At 38.0% G+C, this 24032-nt stretch overlaps 2 protein-coding genes across 11 annotated transcripts in view; one reads left to right on the top strand and one right to left on the bottom strand.

Moving 5' to 3' along the window:
• ca16b (carbonic anhydrase XVI b) overlaps positions 1–10986 on the bottom strand; it is a 53968-nt gene extending 42982 nt beyond the window's left edge. For all 4 annotated transcript variants that reach the window (XM_027010953.3, XM_027010950.3, XM_035524582.2 and 1 more), the window contains exons 1-2: positions 10512–10986; positions 1437–1520 (exon numbers count right to left, since the gene is read on the bottom strand). In XM_027010953.3, the coding sequence (XP_026866754.2) occupies positions 1437–1520; positions 10512–10599 (172 nt within the window). In that variant the 5' untranslated portion in view covers positions 10600–10986. The remainder of the gene's footprint in view (positions 1–1436; positions 1521–10511) is intronic.
• A 100-nt stretch (positions 10987–11086) lies between these two features.
• cfap20dc (CFAP20 domain containing) overlaps positions 11087–24032 on the top strand; it is a 58519-nt gene continuing 45573 nt past the window's right edge. For all 7 annotated transcript variants that reach the window (XM_027010969.3, XM_027010966.3, XM_081717078.1 and 4 more), the window contains exon 1: positions 11087–11270. In XM_027010969.3, coding sequence (XP_026866770.3) covers positions 11239–11270 — 32 coding nt within the window. In that variant the 5' untranslated portion in view covers positions 11087–11238. The remainder of the gene's footprint in view (positions 11271–24032) is intronic.

The following is a 24032-nucleotide window of genomic DNA, read 5'->3' as shown; positions in this document are numbered from 1 at the left end:
CTATCTGCTAAATACATATCTTGCGTTATGTTTTAAGATCACACCTCACTGAATAGGTGTTAAATATGGGAGTGATAACATGCCACATGTTATAGCCTGACTACACGCAGGTGCAGTCAGCCGTAAGAATCACCCATAATCTACTCTGGTTTTAAACCTGCTTGAGCAGTTTTGCCACTGAATATGCCTGAGTGGTCAGCCACATTTACAGTGCTTTGCAATAATTTAAAATATCACAGTAATAACCACAAAAAAACGACTCTGAAGACATATCTAGTTTTTTGAGTTCACAGAATGTTAAAGATATACATTATTTTGGTGCAGAGTTATCGAATTGGATATAGAAAGACATGTCTTTTATGCAATATATTCATTGACAACCAAAACAGAAAATAATTAAGTACTAAGGAATTTTGAGGTTAATTATCTCAAAACTGCTATTTTCTCAGAGAAAGCTATAAAATCCTAAGGTCTCTCTGGATTGCTTAGACCTCATTGCATATAAAAGGCTTGGGGAAAAATGCTTAACTGAAAAAAACCTACATACACTCCCACAGATCATTACATTGTTAGAAATGACATTTCAAAAGTGGCTTATTGCCATTCCAAAGTTAGCAGACTCATGGAGGAAGACTCTCGGGACTTATAGAGCTATTCTACATGGTAAACACACTTATGAGGCTGCCAGGGAACACATAAAGCAGGCAAGTACAGCACTTAAAGAATGTTCTCTGCCAGAAGTCTGCTGGGACCACAGGCATAAATGCCCATCGTTTGTCGGAGGTCCCTCAGAGGGACGACATCAATCAGTAGCCCAGCTAAAGAGCGAAACCAGCAATGAATGTCATTGGCAATAAACGGCACCATACAGCTGACACAGACACAAGAGAGGCAGTAAAAAAATGAAAAGTAGTATTGGGATGGAAGATGACTTAACCGGGGGAGTGCAAGAGAGCTTTGGGGAGAATATGTATTTCTGGTTATTGGCTGATTGATTCTGGCTGCTCCATGCTGTTGACTGAACAATTGTTATAGTGTTCTAAATCTCTGTGGAAGAAAGTCCAGAAATCTCTTGCACATGCAGTATTTTATTGTGTAAAATACTCCTCACTGATTTTGGTCTGTGTCTGCAGAGTTAGAATATTAAAGTGCATCTTTGTCAAATGCATTGCCAAATATTCAAAAATTTACACAGATCATATTTACCTAAATGAGTAACAGTAGAAATAATGTACCAATAAATGAACAAAAAATCTAATCAGTAATTACTCCTAAAGAAAGGAAATTGCTTTCCTTCAAACAGAAGAAAATGAGAATAAGAATGTATGTGTGCACAGAGAGAGCCTGAATATGAAAAAGGCAAGTGAGCAACTGGAATGACCCAGTCCTTCGAAAAAGAAAAAAACCCTTTCATAATAGATTGACGGTCTACTCACCAGAATATGCCCAGTAGGGTTCCCTAGATGCCCTCCTCTCCCTCTGATTGGCCGTGTTTCCAGGTTTCACTCCTATAGGTGCAGCTGGTACAGAAAAAACACAGAGACAGAAGGTGATTTTGAGTACTGGAAGGAGTCCACAAAAAGCTTATACTGTTCCTTAAAGGAGCCACATTTAGCATGACAATTCACTCCTATTCAGTATTAGCAAGGAATAGTTCTTAATACATATGCTTATGATTGTTATCATTGTGACACATTGCTGAAAAGCTACTCTGGAACCGTCAGTATTTAATACTGTATGTGACATAATATTCATGCACAGTAACTGTAACATTTTGTAATATGCAATTACATGGATTCCTTATAATTCAGCAAGCTAGTTCAGTGCTTTTTCACTTAAAAGTGTTACCTGTTCCTAATAATTTGTTGAAATCCTTATTAGTTCATTTTTTAGACTGAAGCGTTAGGCTGAGAGCACATGAGTCTCTCAATGAAGTATTTTTATTCGTCTCAGGACCACTGCTGCACCCTAATAAGTATCTGTTTCAAAATGCACAATAGTTTGAGTGCTTACAATGCAAAAATCCATTTCTTCAAGGAATACTACACTCCAGAATTAATTTGGTGATTGCCCCCATTTTATGGGTAAAATGCACCATTTTTCTCCCAATGACAACAAAACTGTAAATGGTCCATCTGTGAAATTGGAAAATGTTGTCGTTCTACATCATTACAGGATCATCAACTTCACCTCACTGGAGATAATTCCTTTTCTTTATAATAATATTTCTATTATTTCATTTCTCAGACTGTCATTTGGAGTGTCATTATTGTTGCACCCAAGGCTTCTTCTGCTTCAAAAAGAAAGAGTGTTCCAACAAACAGCATATCATTGCACAGTGTGCGAGAAAAATCATAGTGGAGCAAAGCGTGAGACTAGAGTGGATGAGAGAGAGAGAGCGGGAGAGAGAGAGCGCGAGAGCGAGAGTGAGAGAGAGAGAGAGAGAGGGAGAGAGAGAGAGAGAGAGAGAGAGAGAGAGAAAGAAAGAACTAATCCAAATTAGTGAAGTGTGCACACCTCTCTGTGTGAATCAAAGAGGTGCATGCTGGGTCCTGAGGATCAGCACACTCTTCCAGTCATATTAATATTGAAACAGCAGCCCATTCTCTTCCAAATCTACATTTAAGAACATGTGTGTCATAATCTGGCTGGCTATTCTCCCACTGCCTCTGTAGCTGTCCTGCTTTAATCTCATTCAGTGTGTGTCAAAGCCCCTCTACACCTGTGGGAAACCCCCTGTGTGAGAGAAAGCCATCTTAAAAACCAGGGAGACTTAACATGCCTGCATATGTACCACTTCACAGTCTGCTAAAGTGCTTCTGTTTCCCCTACAGAGTGTGACAGGCACATCTGAGAGAAACTACAAAACAACACCTGATAGGCACACAAACCAAAAACCCCTGTGTGGAATTAACACCTAGCTACAGTGTTGAATTGACTCTTACAGTTTTCATTTGTGACCAGCTGGATTTCTATAAACACTGTAGGTGTTAGTTCAACACTGGGGCTTTTGTGATGTACAACTATGGGTCCATCTTATAAGTGAATGATATCTGAATGCTCAATTAATGACTGCAAACAAGCCAGTCCTTTAAAAGTGCATAGCTGCATAAATTGCATAAATTTGGTGGCCACATGATCAGAGCTCCTGTGTGACTGCTTCCTCCCCTTGAGATGAACTTGGATCTTCTTCTGCGAGCAAGAATGGTATTCTTGTATTTATATCTCACTTCAAAGCGCCCTCCTCCACCTTACCAGTGACTCATTCTCAGGGGAATATGCTGCGTTCGCACAAACACATTTTCCTACCCTCCACTCTGTTCTTACTGCAGCTTGCATCATTACATTGGAGATTAATTAGAACCTGAGATAAGTCAATTCACTCTATCCCAGCAATTAAGGACACCCTTATTGGTTTGACAACAATTAGGTCTGCTCTCATTGGCTGGCAACCTGTCCTGCTTCATTTACTGTTTAATCCCCTGATGGACAGGAATGCAGATCACACAGGCAACCGCATTGAAACAGTAAACAATTGCTTCTTTCTATTAACACACTCATGAACTATTCAAAGGTTATGTAAACTGAAAGGCAGGTGGTTATTGTTTTTCTCATTACTTTTTATGAAGGGTAAACAGTCCAGTGACCTCAAACAATATTATATTCTGCTGGTAAGGAGGCAGTTTGAAGCCCATTTTTCCCCTTGGGTCTCATAACAGTAGGTACCAGTCAGCAGGTTTTACATACATGTGTGTGGGTCATGGGTTTGAGAGTGACAGAAGGAGTGAGAGAGTGCACAGCATTAAAGGAGAAAGATGCACAACAGATATGCATCAAGCTTTGAAATGATGGGCACAGTAGCAAGGTGCCCCTATACTGTACAAGCCCAGCCTATATCAGCCTCACCCAGCTGGACACAAGATTAAAGGAGTCCCACTGACATCAACATCACAGCCTCCATCATAAAGCGTCAACCTGGGTAGAGATGCAGCATCCCAACATGGCTCTAAAATCCACCTCGACACGTCTGTTCTTATAGATATGAGGTATCTCAAGGGAGTAGAAAATCATTTTGCAGTATGTCAACTTTCATCCAGTTGTTCATTGTGAAGTAAGAACCAGACAAATGCCACAAAGAACAATGAGTTGTGCTTCTGTCATGGGCTAGTATAAACACTTTACAGCAAAGGACAGGCCTGAGATACATATTTCCATGCGTTTAGCAACTCATGCATATTTCCTTTAATCAAATTACACATTAGATTTCTCCTAAGCAGAGATTCTGAAGACCTTGATTCTGGTTACAGGAGAGAGCGCACTGTTGCTAGGCTTGGATAGCCTAGCAGATAAACAAGCCATAGTCCCTGTAGGAAGTCTGAAAATATGCCTCGGTCTGACATGGGACCTCACATCCCCTGTTGGCCAAGTAAGTGGTTGACAGGGAGGTTTAATGATGATAATGATCTCTGGTCATGCTTGTCTTCTGAAACACAGTCAAGAACAGACAAGTGTGTACACACACAGAGAGAAAGCAAAAAAGCGTGTGCCTGTATCTGTGGGTTTTTTCTCTGTGCCAGTGACTGCAGGTAAGCATCTCTCTCCTATATGAGTCAGCCTCCTTTTGAAAAAGTATAATAAAAAAAAAAAAAACGCTCCTTTCCAAGTTTATCAAAAGCTCTAAATCTGCTCAACAAACAGGCAGGAGAACGGCACAGCAGACATTTACCCACTGCAGAGCCTGTTCTCAAAGGCCAGCCGCAGCCCTAGTGGCCCCATGAGCCAGAAAGGTCACAAAGCCCTGCAGCCATGGTTCTGAGGGCTATCCAACCCATCATCAATACCTGACATGGATTATTTTAGAGTCCTGCCGTGCATACAGGCACCAACCTTGGGGATGACCCACCGGGTCAGTGTCCCCAACTAGGTGTTGACAATCCTTTAACAAACCATCTGACATCTGAATGACTTTTCTCTGCATGTGTCAACAACGGGGAGTAACCTGCTTTCACTATAGTGGCTTTGCGCTAGGTGAGATGGAAATTGAGCGGCGAGCTTCTTTCAGCTTACGCTTAGCCAGGCTTCCACTCCCCACGCTGCCTCTTTAATCTCTTTTTGTGGCTGGTGTTTACATCTGTGAGATGACCTAGAGGGAATTTTTTTCCCCCAAACAAAGGCACTAGATCAAAGCGAGGAGCCGATGAAGTCATGTATGTAAAAACCTGCTTAAAATAGGATAGTTTAGGAAAGAAAAGCAATCTTAATTAGTCCCTTTTCAGCCTAAATAAACTGCATCACATTGACTCTGTGCTGTAGCTGTTTTTACTGTTTCAATATTTTTACTGAGCGCCCCCTCCGAAATAAATCTGCCAATGGTGTGGATCAAATGACATTGAAAATGCACCCAGTAAATAGATGTAAGCAAAGTAAGACCAGTTGGCAAATCACAGAACAGGGACTGAGAGAAGGAGACAGTGCAGCTATCACCTCATTGTGCCTGACAGGCATGGGACCCTCTACCCATTAGCGTTTGATTGACAGCATCCCTGTTCTGGGGAAAAGTGACCAATATTACAGGAAGAGCTAATGTTTTCAAACAGGGTGTTGCTTAAAAACAGCAAGACAATGCCACATGACACCATAAGGCATGAATATAATAAATGAACATGGAATTAATTATGGTTAGTATGGGTCAGTCAGTGATTTGTGTTCACTCACTGTTAATGTGTCTGTATGGCATTCAGTGTAAAGTTAATGTTAATGTTGCTGAGATATGGTTGCAATATCTCAGCAACCATAATAAAGTCAAAGACAAGGACCAAGGGGGATCCCTCAACTTATATGTTGGTAGGGTGGAGTCAAAGCAAGGGGGCCCACATTGTGTGCATAAACCACCAACATCCTGACTTTATCCTGTATTTATGAAACTAGTTATGGCCTATTGTCTCATTGTTTGGTAAGACGTCTAGCCTATTTTAAAGGACAATACAGTAGGACTTCCTGAGAGAGAAAGTCATCAATGAATGGGGCGATTTTCAACCTCTTACTGTCTTATACAGATTACAGTTAAGGCAGTATTTCTCAAGTGATTTTATTTTTTGAGTTTTTGAGTCAGATCATGTCAAATCATCATAAGATGAAACACCAGCAAGATACTGAGGAAACAAGAATACCAAAAGAAAACCTGCTCAATGCATGGAATGAAAACCCAGAAATTAAGGTCTGTATAGACAGTGCCTCTTGAACTTAAACTGCCCTGGCTAACATACTAAACATTAAATGGTTAAGTGGTCCACTGACTGATTCTATCAAGGGCTTAGGTAAATCCATTAGCAGAATTAATCATATGTTATAGGTTTGAAGAAAGGGCAAACACATTTCCCCTTTAATTATCAAGCAATTGAGCAAGAGTGTAACACTTTGAAAGGGCAAATAGAACCACATAATTGAAAAGGTGTCTTTTAAAAAACTTCTAAAGAAGATGCTAATCTAAAGGAGTATTTATCAATACGTTATGTGGATCTACTGGATTAGCAAACCTAATCTGAAAGCCTATCACTGTGTTATTTTAAGAGTTCTTATTAGTGTGCTTTTTTTTTATTATTGCTGTTTTCAGTTCAAGATTTGACCTCGAAACTGTGGGCAGAGAATTAATTTCAAGACTTTATCAAGAAACAGTGTAATGGATAAATATTTGGCCATTAACAAGGCTGGGTGAACATCATTCACTTCAACATAATAACTGTCAAAACATAAATTGCCATAAAATATTTAATTTAGTATTGGCCCTACTAAGCCAATTAGCCAATATTTTAATGCATATTTTAAAATGTAGGAATTGTCTATATTGCATATAATATTTTAAAAATACATATTTAGGTTCTTATTTAGAGCCTTATCATTTTGTGATATACACAAATATAGACTCACTACACACTTTATTAGAAATGCCTTGCACCTACACTCTGGCCAATTTATCATGTAGGAGGCACAATATCATATATGTGTACAATTACAGGCTGTATCTTATCTGTTGTCATGTAGAATCTGCTTTACAGAATTCTACATACAGAAAGACTTATTATAACTAAAATGAACTGATCAAATACTGTCTGACAAAAATCTATAATAAACTAATATATATCACATTATAATAACTAGGTCAAAAGTTATAGGCTGCACATGCTCTATAGGATAGGACAGGGAAGGCTACCTGTAAGGTGTGTAACAGAGAAAGAAAGCAACTCTCAAATGACCACACATGATGCCTGGAAGTGTAACATGTAAAATAAATGAATAAATATGTCCATGATGAGCACTCCTACTATAAAAAAGCTGCAGTTTTATAAAAGTGCTCCACCTCAAATATTTGGAGTTTTTGATTTCAGTAGGTATTACCATGCCATGTTCAAACCCTAATAGCATATTAATCTGCATTCCAAAGCAAGACACTACACTATGAGAGCACATGCTTGATTAGCAAAAGCTGTATTAGTAAATTATTATTATCATTATTGTTATTACACAGCTAAACTGTAATTTATAGAGTAGGGTTTTAGTCATTAAAGACTCAAATGGATTACATTAGCTAAGTAACAATTTCTGGCTGTTAATAGTGTCCACTACTAACACTGAAATACACTTCACCTCTCTATAAATTCTTAGCCTCTTAAGAGAGAAAAAAAACAGGCTAAAGTGAGCCAGTGACATGTGTAAAAGTCACACCCGTCTTGCGGATATGAAATATGGATCTGGATCACTGCATTCCATTACTTTTAATGCTTCCTTTGTATTGATTTTTCACTCCCTGCTTTCAATTAAACGATTTACAGGCTCTTTGTATGCGGGTCAGGCTATGGAAGACAGACAGATTAGAAAAGGAGAGAGGGAGAAAGGATTCCTTTCTGATTTCATTACATAGACGACCATTCAATCACCCAGCAGAAGAGTGCTCATTAGGGGAGAGTGAGAGTGCTACTGGGGAGAGTGAAGGGCAAGGTAAAGTATTACAAAGCCAGCGTCTTTTGACAAGAGGCCCTTGATGGATTCTGATGTCAGGCTGGAGCTTCCTGCTGAGCTGTATAACTGCTTGACAGAGGGGTTGAAAGTCCATCTCTTTAGGACACTGCGATCTCTGACTTCCTACGCATATGTACGCGCACATGAACACACAACTCTCTCTCTCTCACACACACACAGTCACAGTTTCACACACACACACACGCACACAGCCACTCTTCAATCCTGTAGCTCCAGGGTGTTCATTAATTTCTACACAAAACCCACTCCAAAGTGAACTGTGGAAGCAAGTGATTCCTGAGGTACTTCACTGGAAATACACACATACACACACACACACAAACACACACACACACACTGGAAACAATATAGAACACAAACGGAATTTCAAAACAAACAGAATTATATCATAGGAAATCCCAGCCCTTCCTGAAACAAATAATTCAGTTTTCCTCCATTTTTTGTGTTCCTTTGATGAAACAATGGCAAAAGGCTAAGGTCATGCAGTTCTCAACTGTACTTTACCGTACTGTAGTAACTCCTGGCCAACAGTCTCCAGTCTCCTTCGAACAGTCTGAATATGTGTAAACCACCACATAACCCTACTTCCAAACCATTATTCCAGCCAGACAATCCATAACCATGGCTGGCCAACAGAAATAGCACCTCAGCCACTGCTGTTAGGACACTATTACAGTCTGAACTCATTATCTTTAGAATTACTGCTATTTACGAGTAAGAAGAGGCATCACTGGAAATGGAATGTGATGTCAGGGTAAGCTGTTATATAGATGATTTGCATGTTCAAACTATAATGAAAATTGCAACTCCAGCAAACTACTGTATGAATCCATTAATAAACTATCCACTGGATGCAGTTTACAAACCTTTACATCCATAAATCTTAATGTTCCTTCACAATTTGATCACACTCTCATACATAAGTCACTCTATATATCATTGTTTTATATCTGTATTTCTGTAGAACCTGTGGGCAAAAAAAAAAAACATAGTCTATCACACTGTATGAACCTGTGTACAGGTAATAAGCCACAGGGATTTGTACAGCAGAACTTACAGCAGTGTTATTGGTTTCATATTTATCCTCACTGATATAACCTTTTGGTTAATTAATCACTGAAAATACAACTATTTTTATCATTGTGAGATAAGTTTTGATTCCGGTCACTTCCACCTTTTATGCATGTTTATAATATTTTACATATATTTAACTGACTTTAAATATGTTTCTAGATGTGTTCAGAACTCTATTACTTTTTGGAGAGCACCATACCCTGATTCCCAAAGCAGATCCAAAAGCTTGCACTTTATATTACTTTGAATCTTCTGACTGTATTTAAGGTAATATTGAAGCATGGTATACACCATTGTGGTAAGAGTAGACCTCTTGACTAGGGTGTGTCATGACACTGGACAGGAAATGACAAGGGCCAGTAAAAACCATCTATAGCAGGGTGACTAATCCCAATGCAATCTAGTGCGTTATTATATGCCTGGGCCTTTTATACGGAAGATTTATAACCCTTCAATAATGTCACTGAGACCCAATAGAGCTACCAGGGCACCACAACATCGTTCTTCTGCCGCTCTCAATCCACGCTCAATAAGCGCCGCAGATTTCTATGATCTGAGAAGCGTATGTAATTTCCAGCAACTTTGATGGTTGATGCGAAAACAAAGATAAGTTGGTATTTGGGCAACAGCTAAATGTGAGTAGTGAAAGAGTGCAGTCTATCTAAAGCGGCGCCTCAGCTTCCTCAATGGACTGTTCTCGTGTGAAGCGCAGAGCAACTGCGGACAACCTGTATACGTATTAAAAGCTACCTGACGAGCGAAATGCTGCCCTTTCTACGGGCAATGACTACAAAACACATAATATCCTACCTCAAGGTCAGCGTGAATTTTTTTTTTTTTTTTGCACAGTTCGACAATTTACATTTCTCATTAGACTGGATATTTTTCAGATTTTTCCTTTTGTGTATTTATTAGAAACAGTCTATATTATTTGGCGGGAGTATCAATCATTAAGTGCTCTAGACAAACGTTCCTAAGCATCAATAAATAATATAACGCAATATGCAGTGAGGCCACTGACTTTCTGGCTACTGGTCAAATTCTTAACGTTACATCACCTTGCGAGCAACAGTCAATAGCAATAGTTACAGGCATCTCCGAGTTTTTATTGCGCTCGTTACTACTACGGGAAAATGCTGCCATACGAATAAGTGCCCACCTTTCGTCTAATCGTGTATAAATACGGCGGTCAAGGTCTTTTCCTTCACGGGTCAAATGACTCTATTTCGACGTTAACTAATGGCCCGTGATAATCTTAATTCGTTTGCTTGTCAATCCTGGTGTTGATTGATGGTTGACATGACTGATAAACACAAACGGACTAGTTCACAAACTTTTTGCCCTGGATACTGAAATCATTATAACGGGTAATAAAACACGAAGTCTGTAGGCCCACTTACCGAGATGGCAGCTGATCGACTGGATGAAGAGAACTGACAAAGTCAAACATGAGACCCTGTAATGGTACGAAACCCGTAGCCTCCCCATGTCTAAAGCGCATCGATTACAAGATAAAATGGCGAACGAAATGAAGCGTCAATAAAACTGCTAGCAACAGTCAAGCGCCTCTAAGTTAATTTCTGTCGAACAACAGTTTAGGGCTGTAAATAGACAGCAAGAAATCGTGCGCCTATTCTGTGGGACATATCGCACAGCCCACGATTGGCACAGACTTCTACTCTCGGTAGCGTCCTCATGCAAAGCGGGCTTTTCACATTCTCACAGTAATTTCCGGCCGGTAATCTTGCCGGGCACACTTCAGGTCGCTTGCGTTCGAGAGGGCAGAAAAATAGTCCTTCTAGTCTTTTCTCTGCATAGGCAATCCGCAGGCTCTCAGAAATTAGGAACGTCACTTCAGCAGCGTTGAGCGTTCCACTTCTCCATCCAGGAAGTTGTGAACATGAGCGCTGGGGTTTGGCAGAGGAATTAGTTTACAGCAGCACGGGCGGGAAGGAAAAATCAGAGCACTCCCCTCTGGATCCTAGCGCCGAAGGCTAGCCCTGATATTTACTGTGTTCGGACAGACAAAGGTTGCTCATTGGACTGATGAAGTAAGATTCCGACTCTTTTCTATACCGTCCATTTTCAACAAAGAAACGTCTGGCACACCTCTGCTTGCTTCTTTCCATGAAGCTGGGCGATGTTGTTGGTCGAGAAAAGTTAAGTGTTCCACACTTGATCTTCCAGTCTTATTTACAGGCTACATAAATACTGCTAAAAATACTGAAAACTAATTAGACGTGGCAACTGTTTGGGCAGTCATATTAAACTCTTTGCTATCAATCAGAATTCAATAGCGTCGACAGCGTCAGTCCGTTTAGCACCTCTAATATTGATATTGCGGTATCAAAATGTTGAATGAACTGCAATGTGGAAATGTTCTGTGGGCATACTCTTCAGCACCTTAGTGGAGTTTAATAACCTCACATATGAATAAAGAATGTCATTTTCTTCCGTATTAATATTACTCAGTCTGAGAACGATCACTTTTGAGCGTTGCCTCCCCGCGATCGTCCGTACCACGACTCCCCTGCTCTTAAGGCCATAGATACCGGTGCTGTCCGAGGTTCTGAATGTTTTCCAAGCATTAGCGTTGGTTATGAGAGTGTTCCTGATTTTGGCATTGGTTCTAAAAGCCTGTCCCTACTTCTTTGGAGTAGCCTATACTGTTCTATTTCTCCAGTATTAAAAAGAATGTGATGGTGATATTGTCAATAGCACATATCTGTACGTATATTCCAGTTTAAATTTACTGCAGTTAAAAGCACAATGCACTCCACATTACTGCTTACAGTTTCATCACTCATATGTAATTAATAGTATTTCCTTAAACCCATTTAAAAAAATATTATCTCAGCCACTGAAAATGTGCCATTTTGATAATCCAAAGTGTTTACTTTGCAAATGACACCCGATTCACTCTCACTGGTCCTCGGATCCTGTCTTGCCTTCCCTGCTCCAGCTCCTCCCTAGCTCCATGTCCTCATCATCAGTCTCCTCCTATTGCACATGTTTCATGTTACATCATCTCTTTTTTTCTGCATAAGCACATGGATACCTTGTGAAAGCTTGCACATGCTATGTTAGCAACATTCAGTTATGTCTCCAGTTTCTGTTTTACAGATGTTCTTGTGCTTTTCCATTGTCCCGTTTGTTACCTAGCTCAAATGTTTGGGAAAAATAGGTGAGATTTCCCTTTCTTTCAGTTGCCAGTCTGCAGTGTAAAAAGGCTTGACTGATTAAAATTGAATGTAACCCAGCTCACACAGTTCTGCGCAAGATAAGATCATTTCCAGTCCCAGTTGTTGAGGTCAGTTCTTTAAAAACTCACTCTGTCCTTAAATCTGTCAAAACTGTTAATTTAATACTTTATCACTAATTATCACCTCCAAGCTCTCTCTGCAGCAGGTAGGCCTTTGCGGAGCTACAGTGTGCTCCTCAGACAGATGATACAAAGGAGAGGTAGAGGGACAGTGAACAGCAGGAGAGTTTGGGAAAGGGGCCCAGCTGGACTTTAATTTGAAGAATCTGATTAAATTCGGTATTTAATTACCCTTCTCTCAGAGGAGCTGTTGGGGATTGTCACACTGTTCTGAGCATGTAGAGTGTGGGCCATCTGCCTGTTCTTTTGGAACTCTCTCTAGTGACCCCTGTAAGATGCACACACACAGAGACAGACAGACAGACAGACACACATACTCACACACACACACACACACACACACACACACACACACACACACACACACACACACACACACACACACACACACACACACAAGCAAACAGGGGTACATTGTCACCAGAGAAGATGCTTTTGGGGTATTTTATTCTTGTTGAAATGTTTGCACTACATGAAAGTAGTATAACTGAATCAGGCTGGGGATACACTTGTGGCAGCTTCCAATCATATGGCGCAAAAGGTAATGTTCCCATCCCATCTCAATCAGCATTACAACTTTATACTCCAAGTGACCGCTGGTAAATCCAGACTCTCCTTATTTCTGTAACTTTACTCAGCCCTGACACCTCTTCCCAATGCCTACCATATCAACCTAAACACAAGTTCCTACCTTACACTTCCTCAACATTACTCTGTACATCTATATATAGTAGCACTTAATCATTTTCTTAGTTGATTTCGCATGTTGACAGTTGGTGCATAATATATGGTGGAGTTCATCAATTATGCATCATTTGTTCAGGCAACAACTATACAGTATATGAAATTCATTTATTCCATGCATTGTAAATCATACACAGGATGACAATTCACCTTCTCACATGCTTAATGGATTCTCCCAAAGGAGTTATGTATTGTACATGTAAAGAGGTTGACATAATTTAAGTCACAGGGCCTGAAGTGCTTGATATCAGAGAAAGTGGTTTAAAGCATGCACAAGGATCTTTTTGTCTCAAAAATATTAATACATCTAGGCAATTGATATGGTTCACTTACTGTAAGTTATTTGGAATTCTTGAGGTCTTTATAAGAACAGGCATGCTAATAGAATGCCACATTAGAGAATTCCTATTGATATTCTGATGAGTCATAAAGCACTGGGACACCTTCTTATTTTTCTATCTCTCTTTTTCAGTGAATGTTATTGTACCTTTTCCCTAGTGCTGATGCTAATCAAACACAGATCTGAAAACCACATTAAATGGCTCCTTTATCTGTGTGCATTTCTCTGCCTTCCAACCGTCCCCACTCAGAAGGGCATCCCAGTGAAAATTATGCTTTTGTTGCTAATGTTTAAGGCCATGAATAGATTGAGCAGAACTTGATCAAGAGAATGATAGTAAAATTCCATAATAATACCACCAACAACAATATTAAATTGTTAAATATATATATAGCCCCTTTCAAAACCCTAGGTCACTTCACTGGACAAATGGCAGTTGATTCAAATATTAAGACTAAAATTATTGAGTAAAAATGAAAGGTTGAATTAGCTATAGGCTGGGCTTAGACTGGTTAAACAAAGCAGAGAAAAAAAAGGCTTCGAATGGCTACATTCCACAGGTGGTGAAGTTCAATAGTTTATAAAACTCTACATTCATGTACAATATTAATGTGGGCCTGACTGCAAAAGAATACTGAATAGTAAATTCATATATACCTATAATTTCTATAAGTATGTCTGAAAAAGCTCTTTACAACTCACTGACTTGGGGCGATTTATCCAAATGAGGAGAAGGAAAACAAAGCCAATTATGGCACTTTCCTATGCTCAGATCCATAATTACGCCAATTTGGGATTAGGTTCCTTAAATTTTTAATATCAACGGGTGTTTGCTGTGCAACTGTTGTTCCTAGAATGTTTCGCATTTTTGCTTCTGGCTTTCAGGTACCTCAGGCACTGGGATTTAAGCTTTTTAAAGGTACTGACTCATTTGCTTAATATAAGAGACAGAGAGACAGGTAGTCGAGGATAGATGCTGACCTAAAAAGCCTGAGGAGAAAGAGCATGGACTTTGTCAATTTGTCTAAACATTCAATTGATTAAAAAATGTTGAAACATGTGGACAACGCCCAAACTATTAGGGTTTTGCTCACAGAGATTTATGTGCCTGCTTTATTCATTCTATGATTTTAAGCTCAAGGCAAAATATACTGGGATTGCTTTTTGAATTAAATGCATAATGCAATAACCCTAAATCTTCACATGAAATGTAAGTGTGACTTATTTTAACTTATTTTAGCCATGTTTCAGAGTGTGGTTGGTTTTGTGTCTGCACAACTTTTTGACAATTGTGTTAGCTGGAAGATTTCGCATTGTTTTTCTGGAGATTCTGGAGAAGTGGTCATAAAATATGGACTGACACAGCATTGCCAGACTGGCATTCGTCTTGCCATAGGAATTAGAATGACATCTTGGTCAAGGACAATCCAGGAATGACCACATAAATCCAGTGTGTATTCCAAAGATAAGACACAAAAAGTATATGAAAAAAAAAAAACCAGTTGTAATGTAATTTCATTCACATAAATGAGAAGCAGTCACTATCTTGGCTTAAAATAAGACCTTTAGATGTGTACTGTAATAAGAGAGCATTATTCAAACATCAAAACTAAGTTTGCACTCTCTTTTCTGTCACATAGTGGCAATTCACAGGTTCTGCGGTAGCTTCAATTTTGAACTCACACAAAACCCCCAGTAAGGAATTCTACATAAGTTATTTTTGTGCTGGGCTCAATCCAATCTATACATACTGTCATGGACATTCCTCCACACACACAGACACACACGAACACACAAACACACACACATACACACACACACACACACACACACACACACACACACACACACACACACACACACAGAGAGTCATGCTCCTAGATTGTCAATATCTGTAACCATCAGTTTTCCCAAGGACATGTGGATGGCCGGGTCAAACATAGCCGCTCAACCTAATTATGCTGATGGCAGTGGGCAGCTAAAAGCCAGAAGAGCTGTTAGCTTCCAGAAACACAGTCACTCCTGCTGTCCTCCATACGAAGTGACACTCAGTGTGGCCATTGCAGCTCATGCATTTTCATCCTATGAGCCTTTCATAACAGGCCCACTGTGGTTGGACTAAAGAGGGAATGTTTGTGACTATGACCCATATACACTGGCTACCTCACACATCCCAAAAATCAAATGCAGGTCAATGAAAATGCTGATGTATTTAGTGAATGATTATAAAAGCTATATTTAGAAAGATATAATTTTGATATAAAATTAAAATGGGTCTTTTCTGGGTCTCTGCAGCTGTAGTAATTAAATACTGCAGAAACAATTTTTTTAACTGAGGCATGACCCATTTAAGAACCCTGAAGAGTAAGTTGGAACTTGGCTATTTATAGTTTGAAAGTACTCAATGACTCAGTGACCAACTCTATGATATTTCATATCAGACAGCACAGCACCTCCCTTTTAATGTGTCTGTGGTTAGTCAAGCTGGTAAAGCATTCTGTTCTTAGCATTTGTGATGTGATCTTTAAAAGGCAATACCATATACTAAAATCATTGATATTTTCCCAGAATTTGGTCTTAAGGACTCTGCACCAATCCGAACATTATCATAAAAATGATATGTCTGAAACAGAATTTAGGTGCGTAATCTGTCTTAAACTGTATTTGTAACTGCCAACATGAAAATCAATCAATCAATCAATCTATCTATCTATCTATCTATCTATCTATCTATCTATCTATCTATCTATCTATCTATCTATCTATCTATCTATCTATCTATCTATCTATCTATCGATTGATTCATTAATTTCTTTAGTTACATTATTATAGAAATATGGAATGTGGGCAAATAATCACTGAGTGAGTTTGTTTCAGGGCTGTTTAATCAAACATTGTGAAGTGTCCTACCATGTCAAAGAAATTACTAATGGGCATACCTCGTCACCTGCTGAAAAAAGGGAACATTAACAACAATTAACATCTCAGAAAAGAGTAAGTTAGCCTCAGGGACAATAACTGTGCACAATGGGAATTTGGCTTCCTGTGCCAGCCAATTATCATTCATTCTCCCACTGAAATTATGGAGGGCAAAAAGATTGAGACATATGCAATTTTTTGCAACAAGCAACACTATAGAATTAGTATATTAGTATATTAGTCTACTATAAATCCTTTGCTACTTTGCTATGTACAACCAACATATGTGAATACACCCTGTGGTCATCATTTGGCATGAACGAACACTCATTTTCTGACGAAAGCACAACTGTTGACTGGATATTATCTGGGTGGCAGACCATTCTCAACCCAGCATTAACATTGGCATGTTAGTGTCATAACAGTGGTATGACAGTGGTCATAAATCTGATATAATTTTATCACATGCTGCAGAGCTGCTGGGGTTTTTGTATGTTGACATCAGTGCTGAGTTGAGAATGGTCCACTATCTCTGAGCATGTAACCATATAGGTATAAAGAAGACAGTTTGCTGCTAAGTTATTTTTTGCTCAGCTATATATTGTTGCATCATTATTTAAGACACAAATAGAGCTAATACTAAAGTTGATTTAAGTTGCTGCATTTACATCTGGTGTGTGTTGCTGTTGTTTCTCAACATGAAGACCAAAGAAGTGTAAATCAATTAGAGAAATCACCTGGACAGTAAATAAATTATTTGGTACATTTTAAATAAGCAGGGATGTTTTAGTGAAGTTAGCAATAGCAAACAACATGGTGTATAACTTAGTAGTGGATGTTCAAAAATACTTTCATTCAGGAATAAAATGATTTCATGGTGATTACCTACAAATAACCTGGCATGTAGGCAACGAGGTGTCAAAGACAACAATGACTGCTCAGATCTGTCTAAAGGCCTCCAAAGAAATTGGATGGTACTTTACGTTAAACTAGGACCATCACTCAACATGTGCAGCTATCTTGCAGTAAAGGTTATTCCATCCCTACTCACAAATGCCAGATGAATCTTCAGTGTAACTCTCTAGTCACGGTTTGACAGCAGAGCACTCTGGCTTTGTGGCTTCAGTAAGTTGTATGCAACAGTGGCTGTTTTCCACCTAATGTGCAATTTGTCTGCAGTCAAATCCTCTGGTTTTTAACTCTGTGCTAAAATAGAACCCTTCTCTGACTGATTTGCTGTAGTTCTAATCTAAACTGATGGCTTTTGTCCCTCTTGTTGCATGAGCCAGCTTTTTGATAAGCTTAGCTGTTTGATGTAGTGTATAACACTAAATCAGTAGATTAATATATACAAAATATGCTTAGCAATTTTTAAACTTGTCCATTTTATGAGTTATGGAATAATTGAGTTAGTCACAACATTTTTACAAAGTGAAACAAGTTAAAGAGATATTGAGAAGAGGTATTTTTGTATTTCCACTGTCTGTTCTGCAGACTACCTCTAAATTATGTGAATAAAAAAGACAAACATCCTCCACATTATTTCCCTTTAGGTTTGAGTAGGTAGCAGTAGCAGAGTTATTACCTTGTTCCTTTCATCTTCTAAATTCTGCCATCACATCAAGTTAAACATGAAAGTCACCTTTATATTTAAACAAAATTTGCCATATCTCTGCACTATTTATAACACAGAATGTGTATACCCAAATACATAATGAGAAATTTTTATACCCTCTACACAGCCATGTTTACATTACTGTAAATAGACTACTAAGGAAAAGAATACTAATTTGAAATAATATTGTATAATGATCTGATAAGAAATTGTAAAATACATAGAGAATCATAGAACTTATGAGTGTTTTGATGATTTAGAAAATCTGGTGTCTGGTTCCAAATACACAGTTTTATTTGTCTTTATAGTAAGCAGGTGAATATTTGCTTGGCTCTTCTCAAAGTATGCATTTTTATTGTCCATGACCAATGAGCAGGTCCACAGAAATTTCTGGGATAGATTGTGGAGCAGACTGCCGGATATTGCACCATACTGTATCTAATCTGTATCACTGTATCTCATCTCTAAGCTCTTTGAGATGTCCTTCCTCCTCAGTCATGAGCTGACCTTAATCTAACTTCACACACCTGATGCCTAACCCTGAAGCTAGCGTAATGCTGACACTGCATGCAAGTCTTGATTTATGAACATGCTTTAATTAGGAATTTTGCTTACATTGACAAACGAGGATATTTGCAAAAATAAGTACATTTCAATCATTAAAATGTACTGTGATTAGCCATTACTGCTTATTTATTTGTATTTGTTGAAACAGAGAATGGAAAATTATTATTGAAAAGTATGCAATTGAAAGCTTATGTCCAAAATGTGTAATCATTAAGTACTGGCAGAATATATTTAGTCAGCAATATACTAATTAAAACATCATTGTAGATGGTTTCTAACAGTATTTTGAAAATTATCTAGTAAAATAATCTTATTCTATTCTTTTCCATTAAATGAGTGTAGAGTAGCTGACAACTTAGAACCACAATGCCCACTTAAATCTTTATATATCAGTGACCACAATAAGGGTATACCTATAACATTTTATTTTAAAATTACGATGTCATACCATTTTGTCACCAAATACTTACCAACCTACAGAATGATTTCTAGAATGATTTAAAGGTTAAATTTTTCATTCACAAACTGAAATCAAATAATTGTAGAAAGGTTCACATAGTCTTTGGTGAATGGATCTCTATTGCTTCAGTTTTACATTTCATTATGCTCCTTTGTGCTAAAATTGAACCCTTTATATGTAAGTTGTCTCTTCACATTGATAACGTTTGAAATCCCACAGGAAGAAAAGTAGGGATTGTTCAGTTGAAGAGAAACTGAGCTTTCAAACATCAGATATAAATCTTAATACAAATATTGCCTCATGATATAAATCTCAATATAAATATCATTTACTTACATCTTTAAAATCATAATTACACTATAAAGAGATTGTTGAAGAGCATACTTTTAGCTGTAGCTTCCTTTTTCATTTATGGATCTCAACACGAGGCCGTGATACTCACAGGTCAGTCTTTGTTTCAGCCAGTCACTGCAATGCCCAATAAGTTTCTTGATTTTTGAGGAAATGGTCTTGTGTCTGACTTCATGTACCTTTTCCATGTGTTGGAAAAAATTCCAAATATGCCTGTTGAGCATGAGGATGACCATTTTAGAGACAGATATTTGATAAATTAGAAACTACACAACTTGTGTACTTTTCTTTCCTGTGATCTTCAGTGAGAATGGAAAAATGCATTCCAAAATTCTCAAACGTGATCTTCACAAGAACTCTCTACAACAAGTTTAGCACTGAAAAAAATGCACTTTAAATCAGATTTTTAAAAATCAAAGTATGAGTTATATTTAAAAGACTTCATTAAATCTTTTCTTGGTTAATGGAGATTCAACATGACCTTCAACAAATTCAACATGATCTTCCTAACTAAGGCACCAAAAAATATTTCTTTGAGCGCATTTCTATGAGATTCCTTTGAGGCTTGCTATGTAAATCACTTGTGTTGTGAAGTTCTGCCATTAGAGTAGAAGGTAGGTACAAGCAAACAGCATCATCACAAACTGTACGACCAATCACTGCTACTTGTCATAGGTAAGTGAAAAACAACAAATCTTTTCCTTTGACAGTGCATTTGCAGTAAACCCTAATACATCACCAAAATGCACCCTTCAAGTCTGCAGTCATCAGTTAATGTAATGTAAAGGTGTTCATGTTGAGAAAGAGCCATCAATAAACAAAATCTATCCCTTAGGATCTAGATCTAGAAACAAAACTTTTCCAAAGATTATCTGTTTTTTTTTCAATCAAGGCCAGCTCCAGCCCAGTTCCAATAGTGATTGATAGCATTCAGAGTTATTCACCAGTAAAATTGGTTTCCAAGATTACATCATCATTCTTAATTACACAGTCATTCAAGTGAGATGGCAACAGTTAATTGAAAACTAATTCCCTTAAGTAGACAAGACAAATTACTACTGAGGAGGCCATAAGAAGTTATAAAACTAAACTTTGAAATTGTGAGATTGGCAAGATGGCTTATGTTCTTAAAACAGTGTACAGGAGGTAAACGAAATGCCACTACTGTAGTTATAGGCTAAATGTCTTACAGACAAATCTGGGAGAAACTTTTATTTTGCTGAATAAGGCGCATATCATTGCTTCATAAATGATTTGTTTTTTTTGTACAATAAGGAGGAGAGAGAGAGAGAGAGAGAGAGAGAGCGAGAGAGAGAGAGAGAGAGAGAGAGAGAGAGAGAGAGAGAGAGAGAGAAACCACTGATAATGAATTGGGCTTAGGTCTCATCCTATTGGCCAGAGAAGAAATGATCTATTGCTCTGCCTGTTTGAATTTATGAGCGCTAAGTATGGGGCCGTCGTACTTGTAATTTCAAATTCCTCAAGATATATGCAGGCCACTATAATCCTATTCAATGTGATGGATGTTAATGGCAATTCCAGGATTAGAAAGAACCCATTTATTTTCTGGAATGTGAATAGCATTAATGTTCGACCACAGAGAAGGAATAAAATGTAACTGCTACCCTGTTTCATGGCTAATCTTGTGAATTAGTCATGGAGACAGGATTTAGGCCTAAGGAGTAATGAATGCTACTAAACCAAAAATCTTTCAATATGTATCCATACAGAAGCCATATCCATATCCACGTATCTAGTTACATCTTGTGTTTAACTGACAATTTAACATGGATTTCCTTAAACACAGAGACAAATTAGTTAGCTGGATTTCAATAATTTCTTCGAATCAATGACAAGAGGAAATTTGAATGATGTCAGCGATCTGTAAGAGTACAGGGCCAAGAAAAAAACTGCAAATAAGCAATAAGTTGTTAGATGACTAATTATATGAATAAAAAAGAAGCAATTCACAGTGGCTGGTGTAAAACAATAAACAAAACATGATAAAAAAAACATGATAAAAAAACATGAGTCTCATGGCATGTAATTATAGGATTTAGAATGCCACAACAAGGGAACCCATCATCTTCTGTTCTTTCACGTCTCCACCATTTTGCACGAGTGAGGCAGTTAATTTGGGAGTGTTTGTTCAGTTATTCATTTTGGCCTTCACATGGTGAACACTGCGATAAAATGTTTGCTCTCCTATGAGCTAGCCTGGCTATGGCGAGCATGTCACAGAGATGAGCCAAAGCTGTTTAAATTGGAAATGATGTGCACTAGGTGGAAATGCAAATGGAAATTATATTAAGAAGATGTAAAAGACAATTCACCTTGTGCTCTATTGTGTAACCAAGTTAGTGCATTGTAATTTTGCCTATTTGCCTCAGTCATTCTGTCCCTTCCTATAAGAAGCTGTAAGATGCAGTATGGGAGATCCAGTGACTGAAGCTGAATATAAAATAGGGGTCACTAGGCTATTTTGTGTGTTTAAATGTATAAACACAGGTTTGAGGGTATGCATCACAATACAAACAGGGCAACATTAAATAGACAGGACTGGAATAATCAGCTTTGATTAACTAATTCCAGGAATCACATTAAAATACTGGTGTAAATGCTAGAATAAACTGTTTTAATGAGCTTTAAAAATATCAGGGATTTTTGAAGTAGGCCAAGGACTGCAGTCTGATATTCAAAAGTGTAGGAGAAATGCCCTAATAAAAGAGGTGTATATGTAAAGTATGCTGCATTTATCCCAATATATACAATCTTATTCAAGATAATGATTATTCCAAAATATGAATATAACATAATGTTTGAAAATGGACACAGGTAATGAGAACTTCTAGACAAAATGCTCAGTGTCCCTAAAGAAAACAAAATTCACACCTCCAGAGAGTATAGAAACGCAGGTAACTAAAGCTGAAGCAGGAATGCTAGCTGTCCAGCTATTAAAGAAGGCAAACAACAACATCAAAAACATGGCTTTAAAGTACTATGGAACATCTGAAATTATATTTTATAGTATATTCAAGGGAATTTTTATTTGTGATGTGCAGGCTCAGTGTCAACAAACCACTAATATGTAGATTAGAATCTAGAGGCCTCTGTGATTCATAAATGAATAAAAACTTTAAATATGAGTGCTCTGTAACTCCTGAAGTATGCCACCCGCCAGGGAATGGTGTATTAATCCTGTTGAGATTATGACAAATTTATCATTGTGTGGTCTTCTCGCTAAAAGCTAAGTTAATTTTTAGTCGGCCAGTTTTACACAAGCAGAAAGGGGCCAATGACAGATTTCAACTCCTAAGAAATTAGCACTGCTCGTATTTCAGTCTGGTCTTAGCATGCACCGTCATCTCTCATTGACGTGGGTATATAGAATGGAATTGTTGTTGTCCTTGTGCTCATCCGTTCTGTACAGCTGAATTCTCCACACTACACATCTTGTGAATTCTTCTGTTGCCATACTGAACCACGGTCCCCTGCTGTCTTATTCAACTGACTAGGTCGCTTCTCTATCCGTGCTGCTCCGGTGAGGGGGGTGGCTGGACATCGGCATGACTCTGTATACAGTGTGCCTGCCACACAGAGTGATCCGGACAAGCCTCAGCTCAATTGAACTGCTCTGCTGCTTGAATGCATATTTGTAGCACTGTTGGCATCTGAGTTGCCAAAACTAAGTTATCAGCTACAGTGATTCTTGACTGGGGATTTGTGGCAGCTTGAATAGCATAATGTAGGAAAAGACATGCAATGTGACACTTTATGTTAGACTGTAGACTTGCCTTTTGACAAGACAACTGATTATTAGCATGGCTATTATTATGTTGCATATGAACATATTCTATCATTCTTAACCTGACTAAAACTGACCTTTGTTGTGTTATCAAGTTGAGACCTGGGCAGGGCCACTCTTGCTCCTGAATTCCCTAAAGGCTCTTGAAGGATATTCTCAACTTAGCAGTTCTTACATTTGCCAAAATGTTCACTGGTTAAAGCTAGTGAGAATAGCACAGATTCTGTACAATCTACATTTTTTTCTTTTGTTTTTTTACATTTTTATATTTTTGTTAAAGGTTCTGTGAAATGTAATATAAAATAATATACACTATAGTGAATATATATTTAAAATAAAAAAAATTAAATACTGAAAATAATCATTCTGGTGAAAGGATGAGCTGCTTGGGACATTTGAAATTTGAAATTTTATATATTTGAAATTACTATTGTGGACAAGTAGCCTTGGTTCTGAATACAAAAATGGTCAAGATGCTTCATGAAGATATTTTATAACCTTAAACCATAATAGCTACAATACTGTTGCAGATTATCAATTAAACTTTAAACTTTTCAACAATACATGCAGACATAGGCTCATTAACTGTCAGTATAAAATGACAGTATAACTTGAACACTCTTCTCTTTGAAAAGGAACTAAATAGAACACACAAATGTATTAGGAGAAGTTCAGAAAAGAATCCCTCTAATGCAGAGCGAACATGAGGCAGACGCAAATGCTGAGAAGAGTGAGATT

Source organism: Electrophorus electricus, chromosome 7, assembly GCF_041902795.1.
Source record: "Electrophorus electricus isolate QZ-2024a chromosome 7, ASM4190279v1, whole genome shotgun sequence".
NCBI lineage: Eukaryota > Metazoa > Chordata > Actinopteri > Gymnotiformes > Gymnotidae > Electrophorus > Electrophorus electricus.
The sequence above is the reverse complement of the archived record's forward strand: the minus strand, read 5'-3'. Positions and strand labels throughout refer to the sequence as shown.